Here is a 19,770-nt window from a genome sequence, read left to right as displayed (position 1 = left end):
ACAATTTTGTAATTCAGATAAAGGGAAGAAAAAGCACGATTTCATATACCATGGAGATATAAAAGCATAACTCTTGTATCAAACTGTCTTGTATCAAACTTCGCGCGACAGCGGTTCAACGCGGAGGAATCTTCAAAAACGAATATACGTGAATAATCTTCGAGCGATCGGTTGCACTCGAATATATCACGGTTTAACGGTGCAAGAATCATAAAGCAAGGGTATAACGATTAGAGTACACGTCTTGCACTACACGCGACTCTGCTGCAAAGACTATAAAATCTGGCCTAAATACTTTCCGGGAATAAAAGTACAGCGGATGTTCCAAAGGTTGGGGAAAAAGAAATACGCGATCTAAATGCTTCTGATCGTGTATCATATCCACGAATGCTTCACAGGTGAATATTCATCGGTAATTTACAAGGTTAGATTTATCGCGCAACACTCGGTTGATCACCGTAACCATCGCGCTTACAAACGTGTTTAATTATCATTTAACGTCTTAACGTTTCGACGTGATACGACGAGGGTAATGAATGTTAACCACGGCGTGGCAGGGATATTAATTAATCGCTATAACGGTGCACAGGTCGACCGGGATAATGTTACAATAATTTACGATGCCGTGTCCGAACCGATATCACAGGTGCTCGAGCACAGAATCGGAATAAAGTGGATCACCTTCATGCGGCTGACCTAACTTGTTCGTGGCGTCAAATTATCCTGTTGTCGGATTGGTATTGAGACTCCGGCTGTAGGACTCTTTGATCTTCCGAGGCTTATCGAACCGTGTCGAAAGGAAATACGCTGGAAAATGTAGGCATTAAATCGAAACACGAATCGTTTATGCAATTACAGAACAATGCGAGCACCCCGCCGATGTGCACACACACTGATAACTTAATCTGTCGTCTGACTTAACAGCATTCCTACCTCTCTCATGTCGGACGACTCTGGCTTAAAGCGGAATGAAAAAATCTTGCGCAAAATAGGGTCGATCGCAATTGATTGCAAAATTGGATTGCGAACAAAAGGCGCGATAGCTACGTGCACGCGAGATATACGAGGGCCGGTGGTGTAAGAAAGTTACGAGCACGGCTTGCGTCGAGCATCATTTATAGACGAAGGTAATGAATCCATTCAAATTCAATTCGCCTGAAGAGCGTTCTTGCTCGGCCGACATGCACACGTCATTCCGACACATCGCGCTGAGCCGCTTATCAATCTCTCTTCATTTTTCGTCAGGCACAAAGGTTACTCTTCGTTTCTTCCTTTTTCTCTCTACACGGAGATACACTCTCGACGAGAGTACTCTCTAAACAATCGTAACGATGGCGAATCGATCACGAGCCATACCGGTGCTTACTTTCTCCAGGATTTTCGTGTATTCATCGCGGAAAGGGATCGGTGAGGTTCGTCGATGACATTGGCGGAACAAGTGAACCGTGGAGAAGCAAAGTTTCGTAATGACATCGAGAGGACACGGCAAGGAGGTCGTTGCTCGATCGTTTGGTCGTTTTAAGGCCGTCACGAAACACATGCAAAAACATGCGAATCGTTACACGTAGACGATCACCTGGCCCGGTTGATCGCGGTACCAGAGTGAGAATACACGATTCCCGTGATCGAGACTGACGATCGTTTCGCCGGAACGCGTTGGCAGATACGGGAAGGTAGAAGTAAACTTGGACGAAAGTTTTTCGGCTAGTCGAACGTTTAACTCTGGATGTCTGGAAACTTGAGTACAGTTACGACTGTGTTAGGCGAGGCTACCGCGTTAAACGCGCAAGTGGGTTAATGGTGAAGTCCACACGAGTGAGAAGAGACCGATACATATGTACACGCGTTCATTTTACAGTCCGGCAGATACTCTGACAGTTGATGTTGATGAACGATCCCTCCCGGCCTTCGACGGTTGCAGGCAGCATCGATGGAGAGGTTCGGTCGCAGCTGCACCTGCACCACTCGAGAGCGAGCGGCCCCGCTATACATTTGGCCTCTCTTCCCTTGGACCACTGCCACACTTTCGTGTGTAACAACCGGTGTACTGTGCTTTTTAGTCCTCCTTCGGACATTAGATGCCCGAAACTGGAGCACCGAGATGCGATTTCGTTGAATCTAGGAAAGTGTCGGAATAAAGTTCTCTCTTAGACGCCAGGTATTCCGACAGACCGGAAGGACCCTGGGAAATGCGTTATTTTCGATTGTTTCGCCACCGGTGGGATATAAATAGCGCTTGGATGGAATAATCGAAGAGTGCATCGTTGGGAAATTACATTTAATCCGACAGACGTTCGTAAGAAAGTTCACCGGCCAATTTCGTTTCTGTACACTGGATAGGTAATTATGTTTTTATACCTGTATCGCGTGTTATCCGCGAAATCTCGCTTAATTAGTCATTATAGACAGTGGATATGATAGAGGAGGCGAGCTTAAAATGTTCCTCGCCGTGGCGAGCGCGATGCTTGTTCGTCTGCACGTGAAATTAGTGGTTAGAATGTAAGTAGGAAAGGAGATTAATGTCGCTGTCGGTAACAAGAAAATTCCCCGTAATCGTTCGATTAGAAAGTGCACCCGCTAAAATGTAAATGGACAACTGCATCGGGAAAATGGCGTCTTCATCGGGCAGCCGAGAATATTCCACACTTTTAATCGCCTAACTTTCTCGATCGCGTCCACGCTGAATTTCCACTTACTTCCTCTGACTCATCCGTCCCGCATCCTCTGTAGGTCGATTTTAGGCTGAAGAAAAAGCGTCCTCTCGCCGTACGAAACGAACAGTCTCCAGCCAGAGATGGTAGAAAAACGTTAATTGCGACCCCGGTTATTCCGGATATCGATAAAGTCGATCGGTAAAAGACTACGTAACGCCCGGATTGCCGCAGTCTCGGGCGACTGGCAGACGCACGAAGCTAGAACAGGACATCCCTTCGGAATCGGGAGAGACGAGATCAGAAAGGCAGAAGTCCGTTTCCTGGAGATAAAGAAGAAGCAGTCGAAGAAGAAGAATAAGATATCACGCAGTGGAGGAGGAAGAGCTGGCTGGCCTAGAAACGGTGGTTCTCCGATCTCCGATCTGTTGGTGGGTTTTCAGGCTTCTTCCCGTCGTGCCACCTCGTCCAGCTACCCCTCCACCGTTTGACTGGCCGTCGTCGACGATGATGGTAATGGTAAATGGCCCATGGAGAGGCTCTCCAGTCCGCGCCTCCACTGGAAACGGGAGCACGCCACGTGAAAGTAGGAAGGGGAGGCTATAGCCGGACCGACGTCGCTTCGTGCGCCTCAGTCGTTCGTGGACCTCGAAGGACGATAGAGGTCGAAGAGGGCACTTCCTCCTCTCCTTCCTCACGGCGCCACCACCATCACCTTCTCTACCATCTTTCCGCGCCTTCGGCCTTATCCTTCTTAACCGGTGGCGAGAGCACGAACGTCGTCTGCACGCACAATAAGATAATCGTTCGCAGCCGTCCGCCTACTGCGCTTCGAGAAAATTGACTTATAACGACGTCGTTGATACACGATCGTGGCAAACGTCCAAACGGATCGTCGACAGTACGAAGGATGCAGCGTCACATCTCTCTCCTCGTTGGGATCATCTTGCTGTGTTGCCTTCAAGGTCGGTATCGCTTTTAACCTCTGCGCTACAATCCACCGATCGTGTGCCACTCTGGTGAAAGTCGCAACAGGTCGACCCGTCTTTTCGCTCACCCGTTACCCCTTTGTCCTGCCTTTTCCTTCTGCACCCCCACGTAGCCCTGTTCCTCTTCCCCTGGACTCCACATTTTTCCTCGATCCACGAAAACTCTGTTCCGGTGATTACGGTATTCTGGCCGAGAAATTGATCGATAATTCGTTCCCGTCTACTGCAGGCTGTTTCAACGGTTTCACGGTTGGCTAATTGAGAAATAAATGAACTCCACGCGATGCACGAATAGACGGGTCCATTCATTATTCCGTGTAAAGCAGCCAGCCGTCCGATGGAGAGTAAAAGCATGCTCGACGATTCCTCTTGGATACGTAATGGTGATCGATATCGCGTTAGAGTACTAGTTCGTCCGGAGAAGTATTAATATCACGACGAAGCATCGACGCTGGTGTATTTATCACGAGCATCCTGGACGTCGTTTTCTCCGTTCGCGCGGGATAAATCCCATTTCCAGCTCCGAATTTCGTTCCGCGTCCGAAGTTGCAGGTTCGATAAATACACCGCGTATGTACACAGTCGAATGGCGATTGGTCGAACGCATCGTATTCGGGCGGGAATTGATCTGCTATCGAAGTGGGTCATTTTAACGAGTTCCATTCGCTCCGATTCCGAGCGCGAAAACTGTGCGTTCGCGGGTCGAGGAGGAATATATCTCTCCTTTTCCCCTGACAAAGGGGCCAAGACCTTCCGGAGCGGTACCGATGTTCCTGTATCGGTATCCAAAGCCTATCCCTTTTTCTCTTTTTCTCGGCAAATGGCTTTGGTCAAGAGCACCCATTGAATTCTCGGCAGGGAGCCGGTATCTCTCTATGGCCAAGTGCGATGCTCTTTCAACCGGAGGGAAAAAAAGAACCAATGGTTTTTCGTTTTAATCTCCCGCACGCTCGCAGCCTCGTGCACGAGCCGACTCATGGGGGCGAGTTCCTTCCTCTTCCTCTCTCGTTGCTTTTGCGTATGCACTCTCGAACGTGTTTCCGTGGCATCGATGGGTGGGAACGTGGTACATTTGACGTTTTATATTTCCCATCGTCGTGTGCTCGCCAATTCTATGGCTCGTCTATTAATTTAGCCGGTAGGATCGGAACGGATCGGTATCCATATTGTTGCCGCGTCTCTGGGAATACGTTTCCGTATTAGGGAACGCATACCGAACGGTTTCGCTTTATCTTCGATCTCTGTTACTCTTTTCTATGCTATATTCATCGGCATTAATAGTAGGCTAATTTTATTAGACGTATCTCATGGTTAATCTACCGCGAGTACTTAAAGGTTCCCGCGGAGGACTGGTCGAGTGTTCGACCAGGCACATGTAACTCGTAAAACGACAACGTTAGCCGCGACTGACTCGCCTAATTAAGTATGCTAATCGACTCAAAAACTCGCTCGTACCAGCGACCCTGGAAATCCCAGAGAACGGAGCGGAAAGAAAGAAGTTGCCTTTTATTGCTATCCTCCTGGCATCATCGATGCAAGTTACGAGATTCCGCCGCGTTAACGATAATGCGATTTATGTTTGTCTCTAAGCAACCTCTAATCTAACAGCTTGTAATAATAGCAGGTACGTGGCGCGGAAAAACTAGTTGCGCCGATATTACGCGGTTTCACTAGCTCGTTAACACTTTCAACACGGTACCCTAATGAATTTTATAACGTTCCCTAACGAGGCCGCCTAGCTGCAGAAATTATAAATGGTACAATGGGATCGAACGTTCCGAAGTTCCTCGTTTTTCTCTCGATGATTGGCGCAAATTTTCCTTGATATTTAATCACGTTTGCTAATTTCCTAACGTTAATTCCTCCAAGCGCAGGGGATATTTGATCGAATAATGGCGCGCGGCAAACCCGTTGCACGGAGCAGACGTACGTTGGCAAGAATGAGCCGAAGTGTAATAACAGATGGCGCAAGAACGGGAGAATTTATGCCTTCTTTTACGTGCAAGAATGCGTCGCCAAGGAAATGCTCTTTTTCGCCAGATTTTTGCCCTGTCATTACGCTACAAGAAATACGATGATAATCCTCTGTTCTCAAAGGAACGTTTCGCGTATCCTCCAGCTCCCTCCTCATTCTCTTTCGAGCACTTCGTTTCGACTGCGTTTTTCTTCCCCTTCTCGAAATCTCGTTTTCTCGTTCCTCTTCTCTCGCATTCGACCAGACACGAGCATATTCCCCCGGTGTCTCGGCGTGTCTCGACGTCCAACCTCTTTCTCCTCTGATCGAATATCCCCTGTAAACAATATAAATTCCTCAGTCACTGGATCCCGGAAGAAGGAGTACCTACCGGCAAATTTCCCCGGCGCGATACATCCAGCAACGAATCCTTTGAAATCGTAATAAACCCGTGTTCTACCGACGAAAATCGACCGATCGTTTATGCGATTGGCTCGTATCGAAAATACTCGCGAGGCGTACGAATAGCCGGGAGACGTTTCAATAAAAGATGATCTTCTAAAAGCGTTACGGTTTCGGTTCATTGACTTGCCAACGCGTTCAAATACTCGTGACCCGGTTCCGCGTTGTCCATCCCTCGGGAAACCGGCGAGTTGCGAATTAAATTGACATTCGCGCATAGTCTCGCAAATGAAATTAACGCGGAATGAGTAGACGAGAGAGGTGGAAAAAAAAAGAGAGAAAGAGAAAAAAGGAACGAAGGCGATGTTCACTGGCTTGTATTCCGCAGCTCCGTCGTTCCGTCGACTATGAAGCGTGTTTTCACGCTCGAAAAAGCTTCGCGTTTAGCCGAGTGGAAAATGGGCATGCCGCTTACCCGAGTCGATTTTATATTTATTAATACGCCGATTAACAACCACCTGATGATCACGAATAGGCAGACAGGCGCCAGGTTACGACAAACTTCATTCGTCAAACGGTAACCCATTAGCTTGGCCATTCGGCTTGAGCGGGTCCGATCGTCCGTCGCCGAGAATTAATTCGTCACGCGAACCGTCTGGAGACCTGGTTAATTGACTTCGTTCACAATAGCCGGGACGTGATTTCCAGAAAAGCGGAAAACATCGTACGCGTGCCAATTAGCGCGAATCTGTTTCGCAATTACATCGTCTAACGAACGATCACCGACCCACGCATCCTGTTCGTTGGTATCCAGTGGAAACTCGATTACCCTTGGTCGAATTCGAGTGGTTCCGAGCGAAAAACACGAAAACGTGGAAGGTTCGGCGAATCGAAATGTGGAGTGACGATCGGTGATGACCACGCCTACGCTGCTACACGAGAGGCTTTTTACGCTACGCGTCCTTCCAGTTGAACCGTAATTCCTTTCTTCGGAGATCGACCAAGCCCGTTACCGTTATTCGAAAATGCTTAGAAAATATTTGTACGGCCTGGTTTTGTGACACCGAAACCAGGCGGTGGCTGCATTTCACGTCGCCAGAGGTGGCCTACACCTCGACCAGTTCTCTCCTCCAGTTTTCGTCTATCTCCAATTCGACCCGATAGCAACAACGTCTCGTATCCTCGGAGGCCTTAAATTCCTCGGGCCCGGGAAAAATTCTCGTCGCGTAATAGCTTATAGTTGTAACCGCGGTGCAAAAGTCGAACAGACTGCTAAGTAAACTGTGCTGGAGAGATGCGTAAGTACGATTTTATGCTAAGTGGAGAGGCGTCCGCGCGCAGGTTATGTACCATCGGTTAGAGAGCACGCACGGAAGATGCTATCGAAACTGTTTCCTCGTCGTGTGTCGGCGGTATTTGCACACCGTGCAAGCTCCTAGGAAACGTAAATTATTCATTAAACCCGCGAACGAAACGTAGTCACGTTCTCGTTCGTTTACCGTCAATTTTTCATCTCGGTGCTGCTCGAGAGCGCGCGAGGAATCTTTTTCATTCGGTTTTCATTCAGGATGTTCTTCTCTGTGTGCCACCAATGCCACGGGGAAACGTGCATTAAAACACTTTCGCGGCCCGTGGTTCGCACCTTTCACTAGAAATTAGATTAAACGGCGCAACCGCTTCCACGTATCTCTTTCGAGTGCCATGTTTTCCTTTTTCCCCGCGCCGAGCACGTACGCGCTATTTCGTTCGGACAATGAGGCCTCGTGCCGCGTTTAATGGAACGTATCGGGGAATCTAGTACATCTACCGTTTGAATCGGTTTGATACAGCCAAGCCACGCCATTCTTTTCACCCGACTTTTGTACACCGTGCCCATTTTTCATCGTCATCGTGACCGATCAGCTATTTATCCGGGGCTTCCACGCGTTTTCTACTTCTCAATAGCAATCCACTCGTCGGCCGGATTAATCGAATGAAAGAAGCGGTCTGTGTCGGGGCGAGTTGTACAGGGGCATGGTAAAAATAAACGGGGGGAAAAAGGTACAGTTGCAAGATCATCGGATAAAACGAAAGCGTAATATCGTTCTACTTGTGGACATGAATTAGCATTATGGCGGAGGATGCATACGTGATTCCACGCTCGGAACCAGCCTCGTCCAGGTTCAACTTTAGTTATAGACACGACGTGAATTCGCGTCTCGTAATTCACTATCCATTCCTTTGTGCCCCTTTCTTAACGAGTTCCTCGGTTCTACGGATTTCCGCCAACTGTGCGTGACCAATATTCGCTACTGGTTTATCATCCATTTAACCCGATTTACGGCTACTTAAGGGGCAGAGGAAATTGAAACGTAGCATGTTCATCGATATATTTTCACCCTGTTTCGCGAAATCCGTGCACCGCGAGCGACCGGTTGACAAATCGGTTGCGTCACGAACTGGTAAAAAGCAGATACGATTACACCGATATTTACTCGGATATTGTCGGTGCTTTTACGCTTGCTATTAATAGTCCAGTCTATCTCGTTTCTCGACCTCCTCCTGTTGATCGATTGCTATTTAGTTAAACGCGGCAGCTAGCATAGATACGGTTGATAAGCAGCGCTTATATCTCGCATGATACGAAGTACTTTGGCGCACACGCGTGTAAAAGGATAATCTCGGGTACTCTGTCGATCGAGTAGACGTCGGTTAAACGCGATTTATCGCCTAATACCAGGCAAAGAATTCGAGATTTCGTTCGGTCTCGATAGCCGGAGCGGATCGATGGAGGAAAATGGCGAACGGTACGAAATGGATGATGCTATTCCACGACTGTCCGTTGTTTCTCGTTATTGGCATCGTTAATCACCTTTATGAATCCCCGTACGATAGATAGCCATCTCTGATCTCGGGCTCGATCGGATCGGCCGTCGAAAAATGAGAAGTCACCGTTTTAATCATAGACCCCGACGAATCAACCCTTTTCGCTCGTTTTGCCTCTTCTGCCCTCGAGATTAGATGCATACCGCGCGAAGGTCGTCAGCATCGGTCAACGATCGATCAAAGTTGAAAAGTGCTCGCGAGTGGATCTCGGACGTCGCTGGATCGCAACCTGATCCTTGATTCCGCGGAACCGTAGTCCGTTCGATCCATAAACCAGTCGGCTGTCCTTTCGGGAACGACACCGTTACCGTAGCTCGATTCATCCATCCGCCGATGCTTGACTTACTTCGCTGACCTGAAGACCCAGTGAACGTGTTCTCGTGAATTTCAAACATGTGTCGTTCATTCCTAATTCCCCGTTCCCGGTCGTCTAGCTTCGCTGGCTCGCGTTACAACCTGCCGATCGAAATCGACTTCTTGCCTCGGATCGGACATTTACCGGTGTTTAACGCCGCGAATTCCTGCTCGTTTAAGGGAACTCGGCCGATCTTTACGATCGACATTAGTGGATAAAGAGAGAGAGAACAGGGGAATGGCGTAAAGAATTAGCATAGCGTTCCTTCACGATCTTCCGCTAGTTTACAAGCGATCTGAGCAACGTGGCCGAGAGCTGTATCAAGTTATACACCGAGGCAGTGGTAACCGGTAATGACATGCGCATAAAAGATTTCGTGTATTCCTGCGGGAAAGTACTCGCTGAATGTGCGGTATTTACGCCCATACGGCAACCAAATGCTCGTCACGTTTTCTCGATGTCAGCTGACTTCGAACGAATCGCCACGTTAAAACGTGAGGATTCCTTCAGCTATCGGACCTTTTATTAGTATCATTCCGCGCGAGCTTGTTGTCTGACGTCAACAATCGATTTGTAGTCGAGAAAGATACAACGGGAGAAAGATCGGCCGGAAAATACGATTTAACGAAGGAGATATACGAGGATATCGTCATAGTAAAGAGGGTTACGATCGTTGTAATTGAACAGCCGCAGAAATAAGATCCCCGTTTAACTTCCTCATACCGGCTTTTCCTCGGTAGTTCGTTATTCTTCCACGTATTTCTATCATCTAGTCGTAAAACGCGGGATTTAATATTTCGATCCGGCTGCGACGTGGCCAGATAGTTTTTCACTGCCAATGTTCCCCAACGATACCGTTCCAGGGATCTTATCAGCAGGTTTCGTTTCATTTGCCAATATCGTGGCGTACATTGAGGATAACGTGGGAGAAAAAAGGGGGCAAAGGATAGACATTATTGGAACATATCTATCCGACCTGTCGGTTTCACGCTCTACTTTTCCGGTTTCCGCGTCTCTAATGATTTCTCTGGATTATTAGCAAAAAAAGCACCCAAGTTATGACGCGTTTCCTCATTTGCACCGGCGAGAAATCACGCAAATGAGAAAGCCACGAGAGAGAGGAATAGAAAACGACTAGAAGCGATCCTGATTCCGGGGCGACTCACGTTCGTCCATGAGCTCGGCTGTTCCGCCTGTGTCAGAGCATCGTGATCGTTCAGTCATTTCCACGATCGAGGGTTGTGGAACCCTGGCCTAGACTTAAGTAGGTATGGAGGTAAGGTCGAGGTCACTTTCATGGCTCCTTCCTCTCGGTGAACTAGCCGGGGATCGGCGTAAATTAATGGCTGCATCACGGGTTAAAGGCTTTCGCTTCACTTGCCGGTATCAATGAAACATCGAGGATCCTCGACGATCATCCCGTCGGTCGATTAATTTTCCTCATTCATCCCAGTTAACTTTGCGAACCGGTTGCGTTAAATCGCATTCTACTCTCTTGGTAAAAGAGAGAACGAACGGCGCTAGTTTATATTTGCAGCACGATTTTCGATTCAGCTGCGATCCAAGTGTAAGTAGAATCGAGGTCGCTTTCGATGTGCATCTGACGCGGTGAAACAGTTGTTAGCTCGAACGCTGATCGACCTCTCCGGGCTATCAATAATATACTGCTAATTAAGGGTCGGGGTCGTTCTCGTAAAACGTTTATAACGCAATGAAACTCGTTGCTGCTAGGCTGGCTCTCCTGGTCCTGTTTACACGCCATCGATCAGATTACAGACAGATCTGAGATATGATTAGATGATATTGGCAGGTTAGTAAATCGATACCGAACTCAGTTTAAATTGCCAGATAATGGCAAACCAAATGCGAAACGAACCGAACTAAATTTTCCATTTAGTGATGCCAGTAAATCGGCCGGACCAATTTCGCGGCCATTTTCTGTCACGGTCGATCATATTATATCGCTCGTTAACACGTCGCGTTGTTTAATCGGTAACGAAGGTTTCTCGGCTGTTTGTTGTAGCTCATTCAGCATACCTTTGGATCGGAGACATGGTTAAATTTCTTCTTTAACACCTTGGCCATCGAGTGTGCATACTTCGGTATCATCCTGCTAACGCTTTCCGATTATTAAATTCGTTTGATCCTTAATTCGTAATCGCTGGAAAGGAAGACTCGTGGTCGCAGAATGGTTGAACCGATCATTGTCCTCTTGGTAGCCAGGAGGAACGTCGACCTTCGTCGATAATTACCCTTTCTCTGTAAAGCAGTGATGCGTTTCTTCTTAATCACTCAATATTCCGTCCCTCTTACCTCGTTTTACTCTAATTACCTTTAATACGCAATTTCCTTAAACATAAACGCTCACGTACGCTTGTACACTTACTTCTCACGAGATCCCTTTCCCCTCTGGCGGTCGCTATTCAATGAAAACACTGGCAAGGTATCAGGCCCAAGGAAATCTCGAATTACATACGAAGGTTTATGCTCGCTACCACCAGATGAAACATCCTTATGGGATTCCAAAGGCTTTTACTACCGCCACGCGGATATTCAGCTACGATGGTGCACGCTTAGGCGTCGTAACTCATGTTCCCCGTGGCGCGAAATCGATCGTACGAATTGTTCGAAATGCATTCGCACGAACTCCACGGAATTGCCATTCCATGGAGATTTTATAGCGACAACTTCGACGAATCCGTAAAAGAACCGGGCCGAAATTCTCGATTCGCAGGTAACGTTATACGCGATTCGCGTGTCTTCCCGTTATCCAAATCCACGCGAAAAACGTAGACCCGACTATAGCGCCCCCGCTAGCGGCGGCGGCAGGGACTAAAAAAAAGTACAATTGGTCAGCGCCGACGGCCATCTCTCGTTACCGTTTCCACGAGACCCGGGATGAGCGGAGAGTTAATCGAGATCTTGCACGTGTATCGGATACATACACGTAGCCACGAGAGCGTTTCATCCGTGCTAGCGTTCTAGTCATGGTATAGCGACGGTCCCGCCGAATATCATTCATTCACGGTTCAGAGCATTGAATAACATTTACAAGATTCGTGACCGCGAGCAACGATCTTACCGTAACCGAGGTGTTAATGCGAATCGCAGTCTAGCTCGGAACACGTGTCCGACCAGCGTATTGGAATCCAACCAGTATCCATCCATCCCTTTATACTATGCTCCTTCTTCTTTTCTGCTCTTTTTAATTTCTATTCGTGGCGTCCGATAACCCGTACGAGGACATCGTACCTACGGTGTACAACGCGTTCAAGGTGTTCGACGACATGAGCAGCCAGCGGCAATTTCTGAAAAGATAAACCGAACATGAAAACGCGGCGCATGGTGTCCGCGCATGCACGCAACACGCGGAAGAGAAGGGCAGGAAATGGCAGCACGCGACGCAATGGCCGATTGAAATTTCAGCCGATCGCATCGAGGCACGCACCGCTCGCAATTTTCTGTCCACCACCGAGCACAGGAAAGCGTGCGTACGCTTCGGAATTTTCACGCGGAGCGAGAAGGGTGACGCGTGACAAAAAAGCACGCGAACGACTGTGAAAAAGAAGCGGACGCGTAGGTTGGACCGTAGGTACGCGACATGTACGGTCGATCGGAGGTTTCTCCGATGTAACGGATCGGCGTGAGCGAACGGTTGCGAGTGCACACACGCGTTCACGTGCACGCTCGTGGGAGATCGAGCCGATCTGGGAGGTAGTTTTTCGCCCCAGTACTCCACTTACCACTCGCCACTTAAACCGAACGCGACGATTTATGGAACGCGACTCGTTTGTCGTGTTCCTTCACGAACAACGGCACACATACTGGCGTTTTTATCGGTGCTAGGGCCACGCGCTTCCTACGTGGCGTCATTCCGATACACAGCGCGTCAACGTAATTTCGATAATTCATCTTGTCACCGAATTTTCTCGGTCGAGCTGCTTTTTTACGATTCCCACACTGATCGATCAATGGTAACGTTTCCTTTCTCGCGTTCGATATCGATCGATCCAATCATCGTTTTCTACGTTGTTCTTCTAAATTGCAAACATTCGACAATTGCCAACGGCGAAGATCATAATGGATTCCGAGGCCCCAGACCAGTATACCCTAACGTTTCAAAATATCCTAGGATTTAATTAATTTTTTGTTCCTGCTTGAAATACAAATACGTCTCTTATACAGTTAGAGGAGATATCTCTGAACCGGTATTTCGTGATTAGCATTTATGATCATTGTTTCGGCTGAAATCCAATAGAGGGAATTACAGTCGTCGTCTTTCCCTTAACGGGTGTAGCCGTGATGCGTCGCGCCACCGAATACACGCGAAACCTGTTTTGATTAGCAGCTGCCAGCTAACTCGTAATTAGTGGTTTCGCTGCTTGAAATATTCGACGCGGTACCATGAGTGACTGTCACACGTTGTAAAATTAAACTAAAGAATTAAATTATTTAGTGGTTTAATACGATACGTATATGTGTGTGCCTTTTTATCGAGGAATTATGCATGAAGCGAAGTTTCGACTGTCCGACTCGACTGGTATATCTTTGACCGGTCAAGACAATAAATCATACAACTTCGTCTTTTCCTGTGAAGCGCGTTTGAACCGCTTCTTTACGACATTATCGAAACAATAGCGTTGCTAGGCAGGAAATGGGATCGTTTCGCCGAGATACGGAAGTAGCGACGATACACACCGTCGTTAACGTGTAAGATTCTTTCGTCGCGGAGACACGGTCGACCAAAGATAAAGTAGGGAACAATGATACTCCTCGTCGCGGAACTTCGCAAACCGGCCGTCGCGATAGTTATGACAGTGCTCTCGAACATTCTTGACGCAACGGTCGAGTTTGCCTAACGATTTTGCCATTTCCGATCCCGATTCGGAAACAATCGACGCGAATGGTGGATCGTGCGGCTTTAATTACGTCGGCTCGCGTGCTCCATAACAGAAATAAAGGCTCGTTAATGCAACGCAGCGCGGACGTGTTACGGGACAATGCTATGAGGAAGACGAGATCGTTTCGCGGTGATAAAAGGGGCCGGCTACGTCGAGATCAGCCGTGGCTACGTTAGAGAGGAGGCTGCATGAGAAACGAGCGGTGATGCAGAGCCTGAAACCATGAAGCACGAACGACCTTACCGTGATTTTGACGCTATCGATTACGAATGATTTACGCGGTCGTTCCTTTCGTTCTGGTCAAGATACTGTCCCGCGCACGCGATCATACACGGGCAGATCTTGTGGTCGAGATCGTTGCTGGAATTAATGAATTACTACTTCACCTTTTACGTTGCTCGTGCTTTTGTTTAACCTTTTTCTGCCTCTTTTATCCCCCTCCCTTCTCGCGTATTAACCGGTGAAATAGCCACGAAGGCTGTTAAATCCGGATCGAAGTTATCGGTCAAGCGTGTGATTACCGATTCGTTGAAATTTTACGAGTGTGCAGTGTAATTGTTACCAATTTATCGATTGCGAATCTTCGTTAGCGAACAGGTTCGTAACGATTCGAGAATAAATTAATGGAAACAACCCCGTATATAGTTCATTCGCGGAAGGATTGTCGGCTATTCGAGTTCAAGGAAGAGCTGCGCGGAGTCGTGCACGCTCGGCTTAGATAACCGATCACGAGCACACGGCGCAATTTGTCAAGCGGCCCGACGAATCATTCATCGGAATCCGTAGAAACTCGGAAAAGTATTGCACGATTCCGGCTTCCGCAGGAACATCCTTCTCCCTGCCACCACGTACACGAATAAGTATTCACTGCCTATTTATCAACCCGTTGTATACCGATGTAATGTCACGGCGGTCGTTGGCAGCGTTAATTAAGTCGAACACCGGTTGATCCGTCCACGGAGATTTCACGGTACGTCGTTACTCGTTTTCGCGCCGCCGTGCATTCTTCGCCGTGCTATTTCGTGCATATATCTTGTTCCCATGCGGAAGATGGATTTTCATACGGTTTAGTTTACACGTTGCAACCTGTGTCGAGCTTAATTGACACCGGGTGACTTAAGATTCACGAGAGGCGTTCGCGTTCGTAAACGGATCACGGCTCGTTTAATTATCTTACCACGAATCAAAGATTCTGTCATGCGAGCCGCGATCGTACGAGTGCGCTTCCAACCGCAACGTCCATCCAGTTCATCTAACCTAACGTTTTTCTGTCCGTGTCTCCAGGAATAGCGGCCAGGAAACAAGAACAAAAGCCGCAGTCCCGCACATTGTTCATTTTATTTATGAGCCACGGCTTATTCGTATCAAATCGTTCCGGTTCGTTAAACAGATCCTTATTTCTCTGTTATCGATCTCCGAGAGCTGGATACGAGTTGCCCGTGTTCCTCTCCCGGCTTCTCGTTTCGTGGACAAAAATCCAAGGAGCAGCATCCACCCGGTCGGCGTGCATCCTTGCCGTGGTTCACCGACCCGCATATTTCTCTCCCCCCTCTCTCTCACCCTGTCACACTCTTTCCTTCCCTCTCCCCCCTCCACCTTTTCCCCTCAATCTCCCTCTACCTCTATCTCTCTCTCTCTCTGTCTTTCGCCCTGTACCTCTCGTTCTCGCGCGTTCGAGCAAGTGGCGCGCATCCATTGTGCACCATCCTCCGCATGCATGCACGCGCTCGCTCGCGCGACCCGTACAACTTCTACGGGGATATAATTCGATCTGCATTGTTCGCCAATCGCCCCCTGGCCAGTCTGGTCGCTCCGTTATTGGCATAATTGATTCACTTAATCGCGTTCGTGGGAGTGACGGACACCTCCTTCTGCCGCCCATCAACACCGCTAATCACACGTCCATTTGGCCAACCGACGTTCACTCCGTGGAAGAATCTGATTCTCTCTTCTCCCTCCTTGGCTATCTATCTGTCTCAGTCTCCTCTGTGCTCCCTTTCGTCTCCTTATTCGCCAACCGTTCTGCCTTCCCCCACCACTCCGCCGTCCTTTTCGCCTTTTCGCTCGACGCGCATCTCTCGTGCGCCTTCTTCTGCTCGTAGTCATACGCGCGGGAATTATAATCGTTTTTCTTGTAATCTACGTTTTCTTCCCTTCGGTCTCTACGGCATAGGCTTTCCTTTTTCTCTTGCGCCTCGAGCGGCTCGATTAAACTCGCGCGCCGCTTCGTTAATCAACGCCGACGATTTTATGCGACGCGATTCGGACCCATGAAATCCACGGCATCCGGCAGTCAGGCTTCTCCTTAAAGATCTTTAACGATCCACGCTGCCACCGAGCTTCTCGGATCGTAGCGAGCGATCTAAAACATTCTCCGTTTCTGCAACATAAGACCCGTCCCTCTTTCTCCTCCTTTTCTTCCTTTTCTCATGACGGAAATTCAATTTAGATATCGTCGCGGTGCGTACAACATACATAGGCGTACCGCGACCGAGCTATATTAGCCCGATATCGTTCGATCGATAAATCGTAATCGTCGTAATTACGGTGAGTTTACGCTCGTAAAACTCGCATCACGCTTATCTCTGGCCGTATTCGGTTATTAGCGTGCTTTGGCTCCCCGCGAAGCAGGAAGGAGCGTAACTCGATTATTACGCGGAAAAAGGCTGTAATATCGGCAACGTTCGCGGCGTCTTTGTGAGGTGCGGTGGCCGAGCAGGAAGAACCACGGTCCCCTATATTACAATGCGTATCGGGCTATCTCGTTCACTTTGTGAATTCGAGCGCAGATTCTCGGATTCAGCAAGCTACGAATTACCGTCGCAGGCGAACGGGATATCGGACCGTTCGCCCTGATCGCGCGCGATTCCAGCAAATTGTATCCCGAGGAGAGTCTAACTCGATCGTTACGCGAAAGGAGCCGCGTCCTAGCCATCGCGATCCCACCGAAAAAATCTCTCACGAGCTCGAACGTCGTTCTTACCGGCGTGTATACGCGCGCGATGCGTGACTCCGATCGTAGATAAATTATCGAGTTGGGAGAACGGAGAACGTATCGTCCATTAAGCTCGTATTGTTCACTTGACATTCCAGTAACGACCAACGAACGTACCGGTAATGCAGTTCGCTCAAGATCCCTACTTTTTTAACTGCCCGCAAACGCGCCACCGTCTATCCGCGCATGTCATCCTGGATTAGAGAAGGACAGAGACAGGGGCACGTGTTATATCTCGGACGGTTGTTCCGTGCATCTGCCGATTAGTCGCGTGATCGGCCTTCGTTTAAATTATTTCCTTGATGCGTTTGCCTGTCCACGATATCGCGCGCGACCGCGCCCCGCGCCTTACTCCTTTGGTTATCTTTAACTGTACAGCTCGATTTTATAATTTGTTACATATTATGCGAGCCGGTGTAGAACGACCGTAGTAAATCCCGTGTGCTGTTGACCCGGCGATCACTGGACCGAAACCAAGCCAGCGGACCCGTAACGTAGAGATATCTGCGCGGAGGGTCAACAGGAAGCAATTAAAGTTTCGACAGAATCTCTCGGTTTAACGTTACCATTACACGTCGTTGCCGCAAAAAAGATTGCAGGACGATTCTCGGGACGAGCGCGCGCGCCATCTCGCTTCTTCCTTTCCGGTTTGCTCGATTATTTTTAACTCGACCTTTCACGCTCCGGGATGAACGCGCTCCACGCGCAGATCCGCTTTTTCGATGCGATGCATCGCCGTGAAGAAACGATCTAGGCTCCAATTACCAACGTTTCCTTTGATTCTTCGCAGGTATTTATCTTCTGCCAGTCACTTTCTTTCCTACGCTCACGCGTTCACCTTTCCATTGTAATTATGCCATTATGGCTAACGCTTACCGCTGGTTTAATAAAGAAGACCTTATGCGTCTTGATGGCTTGCTATAAACCGAGGTAACAGTAAATGGTATTTCGTTTTACGATACCACGTGGTACATCGTCGCGAAAGAAGTAGCTGTGCACGTGTTACTTTCTTTCCACGAGATCGATCACGTACGCTTAACGAGATAATTCACGTCTCTACGCCAATGTCTCCGCAGATTTCGTGACCGGCGCCTGTCCCCGAATATGCCCGCCAAGCGGAGAACCAGTATGCGGTAGCGACGGCGTGATCTACGCGTCTCAGTGCGAAATGCGGAAGAAGATGTGTGGAAAAGGTAAGGGGCCGTCTTTAACCATAATAATTATGATTAGAACATGCGTACGTGCGGCTGGGCTTCGTCTCGCGATTATACAGTTGTTTTACAACGTCCGTCTAAAGGGGGCGCATCGTCGGTTACCATCCCAGACACTCGGCTCTCTTGGGTTTCGCGTGTCGAACCTTAAATACCACCTTAAATACCACTCCATACCATTAATGATAATCTATTAAGAGTAAACGCGCCGTATTTCGCGCATTCGAAGCCACCGATCGGTACTGCAGAAAGCAACACCTTCCTTCGGGGCCCGTAATTATCGGTACTTTACAAATTACATAGGCGTGACCGTGGCCACGGAGAAGACCGCCTGCCTAAGATCGTCCGGTAGCAAGTGCGAGCATCGTTGCCCAGGCGATCAGGATCCGGTATGTGGCACCGACGGCCGCACGTATCTGAACAAGTGCATGCTGAGAGTGGAGATCTGCCGAGTCGGCATCGAGCTGTCGCACCTGGGCCCTTGCAACAACATCTCCGCGCACAGAGAGAATTGTCCGGTCGCCTGCGACTTTGCGCCACTCGACGGACCGATCTGCGGAAGCGATGGCAACGTCTACAAGTCTACGTGCCAAATGAAATTGCTCACCTGCGGGTACGTGGGTTTGCTTGTTTTCTCTATGACGGTCGATACAATCGACGTCGTTACCATTACGGTTTGTAGGATATTCTAGGATCCCGTTCGCTCGGATACTAACGTTATTCCATCGTAGACAAGGCGTTGTGCGTACGAACAAGAAGCATTGTCAGACCACGAGACATTGTCGAGAATCGTGCTGGCGCGGTGCCAAACCAGCCTGCGGTAGCGACGGCATCCTCTACTCGAACACCTGCAAAATGCGAGCGAAGAACTGCGGGTAAGGAGCACATGCTCGAAAAAGTCCTCGAGCGGAGGCAGGCGCGCGCGACTTGTCGCCACGCCGCGAGTTAGTAGCAAACCTGTTCCTGTTTTCATGTCATCGGACTCATCGTTGATATCAATCGTTTAGCAAACACGTGTTCGAGGTGCCGATGTCCTACTGCGTGTCGCTGGAGCGGACGTCCGGCGGCCAGACAAACGCTTGTCCTTTGGACTGTAAATACGAGCCGGAAGTGCCAATCTGCGGATCTGACGGAAATATATACAAGAACGAATGCGAGATGCAAATGCTCAATTGCGGGTCAGTACTTGGACCGTGAATTTCGATTATTCTCGACGGTTTTTCAGGATTTTATTAACTCGGATGATTTATCGTTTTGATCCTCAGGCAAGCGAGAAGAAAGGTGACAGTGGTGGATTTCGAAAAATGCAGGAGCCGTCTGACCAAGTGCATGAAACAGCAGCAGAGATGCGGGAACGAGGTGGATCTAGTTTGCGGAAGCGATGCGAACACGTATCCGAATCAGTGCCATTTGAACGTGGCAGTATGCTTGTAAGTTTGCATTCCTG

General features: G+C 48.7%; 1 protein-coding gene and 1 long non-coding RNA gene across 2 annotated transcripts in view; one reads left to right on the top strand and one right to left on the bottom strand.

Annotated features, from left to right (window-relative positions):
* Window positions 1-1,364: 1,364 nt before the first annotated feature.
* LOC108548116 (agrin) overlaps window positions 1,365-19,770 on the top strand; it is a 20,567-nt gene continuing 2,161 nt past the window's right edge. The window contains exons 1-6 of the mRNA XM_017900915.1: window positions 1,365-3,616; window positions 18,189-18,305; window positions 18,627-18,936; window positions 19,055-19,198; window positions 19,331-19,501; window positions 19,589-19,753. Coding sequence (XP_017756404.1) covers window positions 3,562-3,616; window positions 18,189-18,305; window positions 18,627-18,936; window positions 19,055-19,198; window positions 19,331-19,501; window positions 19,589-19,753 — 962 coding nt within the window. The 5' untranslated portion in view covers window positions 1,365-3,561. The remainder of the gene's footprint in view (window positions 3,617-18,188; window positions 18,306-18,626; window positions 18,937-19,054; window positions 19,199-19,330; window positions 19,502-19,588; window positions 19,754-19,770) is intronic.
* On the bottom strand, window positions 3,623-13,086 carry LOC108548122 (uncharacterized). Its single transcript, XR_001890251.1, has 4 exons — window positions 12,960-13,086; window positions 12,299-12,524; window positions 11,254-11,475; window positions 3,623-5,931 (listed from the first exon to the last, which is right to left on the bottom strand). It is a non-coding gene; the product is annotated as an uncharacterized LOC108548122 (long non-coding RNA).

The sequence above is a fragment of the Eufriesea mexicana genome, unplaced genomic scaffold, assembly GCF_001483705.2.
Source record: "Eufriesea mexicana isolate 0111107269 unplaced genomic scaffold, ASM148370v2 scaffold474474835, whole genome shotgun sequence".
NCBI lineage: Eukaryota > Metazoa > Arthropoda > Insecta > Hymenoptera > Apidae > Eufriesea > Eufriesea mexicana.
The sequence above is the reverse complement of the archived record's forward strand: the minus strand, read 5'-3'. Positions and strand labels throughout refer to the sequence as shown.